This window comes from Vitis vinifera, chromosome 7 (assembly GCF_030704535.1).
Source record: "Vitis vinifera cultivar Pinot Noir 40024 chromosome 7, ASM3070453v1".
Classification (NCBI taxonomy): domain Eukaryota; kingdom Viridiplantae; phylum Streptophyta; class Magnoliopsida; order Vitales; family Vitaceae; genus Vitis; species Vitis vinifera.
The window spans coordinates 10685000-10693022 of NC_081811.1; the positions used below are offsets into that span (position 1 = coordinate 10685000).

General features: G+C 27.0%; 1 protein-coding gene across 1 annotated transcript; it reads left to right on the forward strand.

The window, feature by feature from the left end:
* The first annotated feature begins 1105 nt into the window (after positions 1-1105).
* On the forward strand, positions 1106-1967 carry LOC100853851 (auxin-binding protein ABP19a-like). The gene has a single exon (XM_003632318.4). The coding sequence runs from the start codon at positions 1117-1119 to the stop codon at positions 1744-1746; it is 630 nt and encodes a 209-aa protein (XP_003632366.2). The 5' UTR covers positions 1106-1116; the 3' UTR covers positions 1747-1967.
* Positions 1968-8023: the final 6056 nt, after the last annotated feature.

Sequence of the window (8023 nt, forward strand, 5' to 3'; positions counted from 1 at the left end):
TTCAAACAATTAAAAAATTTTATTTAAAGATACTATAATTTTTTTAAGAATAAAAAATTTAAAAATAAATTTTTGATTGTCAAACATGTTTTTCTTATATTTTATTTTGAAGAACAAAAAATTGTTTTCGAAAACAGTTACTAAACACAACCTTACCTTACAACTCTCTAGATGCAAGCTATATGGTAATGGTGCCCTTGGGCACCATTCCTTACTTCAAGGGCTCTTTACTTCCATCTGATTATCTTGAATTCATGCAAGTGTATGAGTAATTTAAAGCAGGCATTATTACTGAGCTTAAAATCTTTTAGGTTATGTGTAAGGCTATGTTTGGTATGGTATGTGGAAATGAATATTTTGTTTTTGTTCCTATTTTTTTTTTTAAAATGGGAATGAATTTGATGATTTTAATTCTTGCATTTGGATGCACTTAAAAATTAAAGGATAAAACGATTATTTGTTTCCATTTTAATATTTGATTATGAAAGGAAAATGTTGACAATAATACCTAGTTTAAAATAATTGTTTTATTTTAATAAAACATTCTTTAAGAGTTTTTTATTCTAAATAATAAAATTAAGAAAAATATAATTTACTTAATAAATAAAAATTAATCATAAAAAAACATAAAAATCTAACGAAAATTTAAAGGTAAAATGGTAATTTTTAAATATTATACATTATTCCCTATACCAATGATATCAAAATACTCTTGTTGGGGAGCGATTAAAATCTCATTTATGAGTAAGATTTCATTCCTATTGTTATTAAAATTATCCAAATATAAGATGAGATAAGATTTCATTCCTACCAAAATTATTTTTTATTTGGTTTCTATTGTTATTAAAATTATCCAATGAGATTCCCTTTCTGGGATGTAATAACATACGTGGATTCAACATCGTCACGGTAATTTAGGCGAGGTAGTGATTGCATTTATTTTGAAAATATTTTCGATGGAATAATTGTAGAGGTTTTCCATAAGAAAAGTAATTCCCTTTCTTTGACTGATACAGAAATGGTGCTCCCCCAAGACTAAAATGCTTCATACTATAAATACTAATTAAGGTTTGGTGCAGTAGAATCAAGTACTTGGCACCACATCTATCAGACAAAATGCTTCACATTCTTGCCTTGTTTTCCTTCCTCCTCGTCTCCTCCTCCCATGCGGCGCTCCAAGACTTCTGTGTGGCGGACTTCACAGCCCCACAAGGCCCTACAGGCTACTCCTGCAGGACGCCTGCAGAAGTAACAGCTGATGATTTCGTGTATTCAGGCCTGCGTCAGCCTGGTAACACCTCAAGCATCTTCAATGCCTCCATCAACTCAGCATCTGTTCATAAGTTCCCAGTCTTGAATGGCCTTGGCGTCTCCGTGGCACGAGCAGACGTAGCCCCTGGCGGTGTGCTTCCACTGCACACTCACCCCGGCGCTACAGAGATAATTCTTGTAGCCAGGGGCGCTGTCACTGCTGGTTTAATTTCTTCGGATAATACCGTCTACGTGAAGACAGTCGAAGAGGGGGATATCATGGTTTTCCCTCAAGGGTTGCTGCATTTCCTGGTGAATACTGGTGGGACAGAGGCACTTATTTGGGTTAGCTTCAGTAGCCCGAGCCCTGGCCTCCAAGTCCTTAACACTGCGCTGTTTGGCAATAACTTGGATTCTGACTTGCTAGAGAAGATCACTCTTCTTGGTGATGATGAAGTGCAGAGACTCAAGGGTATTTTTGGTGGTACTGGGTAATTCAGCTTGGCAAGAACTTGTTAATTTCTTGTCACCCTCCTATTAAGTATGTAATCACTTTAATTAGTCTTTCAAGCTATTGATTCTTTGGATCAATGGCATGTGTGGAGTTCTATATTTGGTTTTCCAGTGTGAGATTAATTACGTTGAAATAATGTTCGCATATTGCTTTGCAACATCAAATGTGGACCATAAGTGTTACCCGTTTTTCTTCTTTTATATATGCTAGTGGGGTGTCACCGTGCAAAGCACGTGGGTGCATGTGAGTGATGTTAATGTGTAGGCTTTACGTTTAAGTATTTAATCATATGCTAAAAAAGCTTGAAATCCCACGAGTGGCAATATTACATAAAGCTATTTTTTAAAATAATCATCCTCAAAGTAAGCTCTTAAGTGTACTACTTCATGCTAACAAATGCTATTAATTAAAATAATATATAAAATAACATAATATGCCAACAATTCAATTTAAAATATGATATTAATCACAATATTTATAATAAATATATAGAATATGTTATTCAATAATATTTCATTATATTAATATATACATTTAATTTTTTATGGTAATTTTAGATATATAAAATACCAATATTTTAATGTTTAAAAATTAATTTTAATTATTAGGTCGTGTTTGGTTTGAAAAGCATTTTTTTAGTTTTTATTTTGTATTTTTTTTCCCATTTTTGAAAGTACATTTGACTAAGAAAAGTGAAAACTGTTTTTAAAAATAAAAAATAAAAAAATTGTAAAATCTTGTGTGGTTTTAAGCCTTTATTGATCTAAACCTAATGGAAAAAATCTGAGCAAGATTGTCTATAATTTATATGCAATGTTATAAGATCTATCATTATAATGAATAATATGAATTCTTTTATAATATAAATAATGTGATATTATATATTATTTTCTAATTTTTATTTTATTTTTTATTTTAAAATATTTTAATAAAATATTCTAATATACTATAATTAATCAACTAAATTATTTTAATACACAAATATATTCACTTATAATAATCTAATCTAATTAATGAATAAATAAAATATTTATAAGGTATATAATACTTGTTTTCAAATATATATAAAATTTTACATTAACATTTCTTTCATATCACACAAAAATTTATTTCTTATACATCCCCACCAAGTCTTGTATTCTATTTTATTATTTTATTGGTTTCAGCCTTTCTGAATAATTTAAATTAAATTTGGAAGTTTTTTTTATATATTGATTTATTATTATTTGTTGCCTCTTTGTTCATCACCTAATGTATTTCTTCCATCTTTCATTTATATCCAATCATTTATTCATGATATTAGTAGTCATAAGTAAAATACTGAAATATATAAAAGGAAATAAGTACATGTATAAAAACAAAGAAACAAAAGAAAAAATGTTAATTTTTTCAAAAAAGAAGAAGGAAATAATGTTAATTATTTCTTAATATATTAGATGAGATCTATAGGAGTTTTCAAAATATATTTGTTATTAAAAAAAATAGTTTGCTGAAAAATTATTTCTTTTAAATATTATAATAATTAAAATAATATAATGATTTATTGTGTTTTTTAAATTTGGAAATATATTAATATCATTTATACCATAAATCATCTAAATTTTTTTAGGGAGAATTATGTTTTGGGGGTAGATGGGCTCCCAAATTAACAAAAGGTCCATGTATCAAATTGATCTCAAGACCCAATAAAAATATGAAAATTGAGTTGAAGGATATCATCCTTCAGTATTTCTAAAAATGTCCTTTGTTGATTTTGAGAAAAAAATTAATATTTTTGAAAAATACTTTTATTTAATTTAATATTTTTGATTTAATTTAATATTTAAAAAAAAATACTTTTATGTAATTTAATATTTTTTTAAAATACTTTTATTTAATTTAATATTTTTTAAAAATAAATTTATTTAATTTAATATTTTTTAAAATATTTAATTTAATATTTTTTTAAATACTTTAATTTAATTTTATATTTTTGAAAAAAAACAATTAATTTAATATTTTTGAGATCTATAGGAGTTTTCAAAATATATTTGTTATTAAAAAAAATAGTTTGCTGAAAAATTATTTCTTTTAAATATTATAATAATTAAAATAATATAATGATTTATTGTGTTTTTTAAATTTGGAAATATATTAATATCATTTATACCATAAATCATCTAAATTTTTTTATTTGCTTATATGATTCCCTTGTTTGTCTAGTATTCTTCCCCACAATCATTGCCCTTTTTCACTCGTACTTCTTCACCATCTTTTATTTATTATTATTATTTTTACTATAATTTTACATTTCCAATCTTTTATTAATTATTCCTCAATGTTTCCAAATTAATATTCTATTTTTTTATAATAAAAAAATATTTAAAAAATGTGGGTATAAAGTCCCTTTCAACTAATTATCAATTATATATATTGGAAAATTTTAGGAAATTTTTTTAAAGTAGAAATATAAGATTTATTTCCATAAAAACATATCCATAATTCAGAGTTTCTTTTATCAATTTTTGGAAAATTTAAAAGTTTTATTTTTAGACTCAATAAGAGTTTTTATGTTTGTGACTAATTTTATTAAGGAATCTTAATAAGGAAGTACGAAAAGGTTGTTTGAAAGTTTTATTTTCATTTATGCAATATAATTTTAACTTTCAACTAAGTAAAAAATATAAAACAATCCAATCAAAACCTTAGTTTATATGAGAAATTACTTTTTAACTAATGAAGATATAATATTAAAATTATGCTTTTAAAATTATAATTATATTCTGAGCCATAATATTTAACTCAAATGAATTTTTATAATGTTATCATTATTTCTGTAAAATAATTACTTTAACTTTGATTTTTATTTTAAACTAAGAAAAAGGTAGAAAAATATTTTAAATGAAACCATATAATTATTTAAAAATATGTGATTTATAGCTTTAAATAATAATAATAATAATAAGATTTAAATTATTGTTATTATTATTAGTAGCAGTAGAAGAAGAAGGTAATGTTCATTATGATGGGAGAAGGAAAAGTATATTTGAAAAAGACATCTTTTACTATTATTATTATCAAAAGAAGAAGACAATGCTTAGTATGATGGGAAAACAAAAAGTGTATTTGAAAAAGAAATTTATTATTAGTATTATAAGAAAAAGAAGAAAGTAATGCTTATTGTGGTGGGAGAGTGAAAAGTTTATTTGAAAAAGACATCCTCAAATGCTTATTAGAAGGTAATGCTCGTTACGGTGAGAGAATGAAAAGTCTATTTGAAAAATATATCTTTTATTATTATTATTATTATTATTAGAAGAAGAAGAAGAAGAAGAAGAAGAATAAGAAGGTATTACTCATTGTGATGGGAGAATCAAAAGTCTATTTGAAAAAGACATCTTCAAATGCTTATTAGAAGGTAATGCTCATTATGGTGAGAGAACAAAACGTCTATTTGAAAAATGCATCTTTTATTATTATTATTATTATTATTATTATTAGAAGAAGAAGAAGAAGAAGAAAAAGAAGAAAAGACAATGCTCATTGTGGTGGGAGAATGAAAAGTCTATTTGAAAAAACATCTTCTAAAGAAGGCATCTTCTTGTTATACCGAAGTCATTATAGAGCAGTTGACATTTGAAAAGACATACTCCTTATAAAAAAGGTATTATATAAGAAAATTAAATTAATTAAATTTTTTTATAGGGATGTTTTTAGGTAAAAAAGTTTTACAATATTATTTTTAATCTAATGAATATTTATAATATTAAAATTATAATTTTAAAAATATAATTTTATTCTCAACCTATATTTAACTAAGATGAATTTTTATAATATTATCATCATTTCTTTGAAATAATTACTTTAGGTTTGAGTTTTATTTTAAACTAATAAAAAAGTAGGAAAATATTTAAAAAGAAACCCTTGTTGTAAATGAAGTGGTGAATGACCACATTGATGGTCATTTATGAACTCTATTTACTCATCTTTAAGATGAGTAATGGGAGTTCACATTATGAAGCCTATAAAAAGCTTCTTACACTCCATGTAAGTTGCATCCCGAGCAAAAGAAATATATTCTCTTCCTCTCATTCTCTCAACATTTCTCTTCTTTGATTTCTTTCTCCCCTCTATATATATATATATATATATATATATATATATATATATATATATATATATATATATATATTATTAAAGTAATACATAGTACTCTCTACTTTTATTTGAGTCACATTTATTCTCATTTTACAACATGTTATCAGCACGAATTGCTCTGAAGGTAATTCTCGTATCTTAAACTTGAAGTTATTTATATAGAATACAATTTTACATATTTATATTATTGTTGATTTGTTTTGTTACATATTGTTAAAAGTTATAAACAAATTATTTGATTTTATTTATAATCAAAGTTATACCAATGCTATCAAGTTATTATAACTGATTCTAATAATATTGTTTTGTCAGATATATAAAGTTATTTGACAATGCCGAATATCACAAAACTCGAATTTGTGGCACTTGACATTTCGGGAAAGAACTATCTATCTTGGATCCTTGATGCTGAATTACATCTTGATGCAATGAACCTTGGAGCTACAATCAAAGAAGGAAATCAAGCATCCCTGCAGGATCACGCAAAAGCATTGATTTTCCTTCGCCATCACCTCCATGAAGGTTTAAAAAATGAGTATCTTACAATAAAGGACCCTTTTACTCTATGGAGTAATTTGAAGGAAAGATATGACCACCAGAAAACTGTGATTCTCCCAAAAGCTCGATATGATTGGATGCACCTAAGGTTGTAAGATTTTAAAACTGTTAGTGAATACAACTCTGCACTTTTCAAAATCAGCTCTCACTTAAAGTTGTGTGGAAAAAAAAATCACAGAAGAAGACATGTTAGAGAAAACTTTTACTATGTTTCATGCCTCGAATGTGCTCCTACAGCAGCAATATCGAGAGCGTAGATTTACAAAATATTCTGAATTAATATCATGTCTTCTTGTTGTTGAACAAAATAATGAGCTTTTGATGAGAAATCACCAATCTCGTCCAACTGGATCTGAACCATTCCTTGAAGTGAATACAATATCGTCCCAAAATCGTAGACGTGGATGAGGACAAGAACGTGATCGTGGTTGTGGAAGAAATCCCCGATACCATGGTTCTTATAGTAATAATTCTCAGAAAATGAAAGCCTCACTGCACCACCAAAAGTAAAACAATACTGAGACAATTCAAGAAAATGGGAAGCATTTACAAGATAAACCTCCTAAGAACCATGAGAATAATTGTCATAAATGTGGTATGAAGGGACATTGGTCGTGTTCCTGTCGTACGCCCAAACATTTGGTCGACCTTTACTAAGCATCAATAAAAGCAAAAGGAAAAGAGATAGAGATGAACTTTACCGATGGTGATGGATTGGACCTAACCTACTATGACATTGATTTCTTTGGAGGTCCCAATGAAAAAATAGACCATTTGATAAATGATGAGAAAATTAACATTGATTGATGTTACTCTATATATGAAATAATATATTATTATGTCTTATATTTACATTTGATTTACTTTGTTATTTACATTATGCCTTGTTTTCTTTGTTATATCTAAAATTCATGTGTTATTTGGTCTCAAGATGAATGAGGATGATGTATGTCTCGTAGACTGTGCGACCACACACACAATTCTTTGAGAGAAAAGATATTTCCTCGAATTGACATTAATAAAAGCTAATGTAAATACCATATTTGGTACTACAAACTTAGTTGAAGGCTTTGGGAGAGCAAACATAACGTTGCCAAATGGAACTAGATTCCATATAAATGACGCTTTATATTCTAGCAAATCTAGAAGAAATTTGCTCAATTTTAAAGACTCCTTAAACTTGATTTTAGAACCTTACTTGGGTCAAATATGTTCTTTTTCAATTGGAAGATATAAATCAATCTTGATGCAATGTTGAATATCACAAAACTCGAATTTGCGGCAGTTGACATTTCGGGAAAGAACTATTTATCTTGGATCCTTGATTCTGAATTACATCTTGATGCAATGAACCTTGGAGCTACCATAAAAGAAGGAAATCAAGCATCCCTGTAGGATTGCGCAAAAACTGTGATTCTCCCAAAAGCTCGATATGATTGGATGCACCTAAGGTTGTAAGATTTTAAAACTGTTAGTGAATACAACTCTGCACTTTTCAAAATCAGCTCTCAATTAAAGCTCTGTGGAGAAAAAAATCACAGAAGAAGACATATTAGAGAAAAC

Bases quoted from the DNA above. Each gene is read 5' to 3' on its own strand.
- LOC100853851 (XM_003632318.4), top strand. From the start codon at position 1,117: ATGCTTCACATTCTTGCCTTGTTTTCCTTCCTCCTCGTCTCCTCCTCC.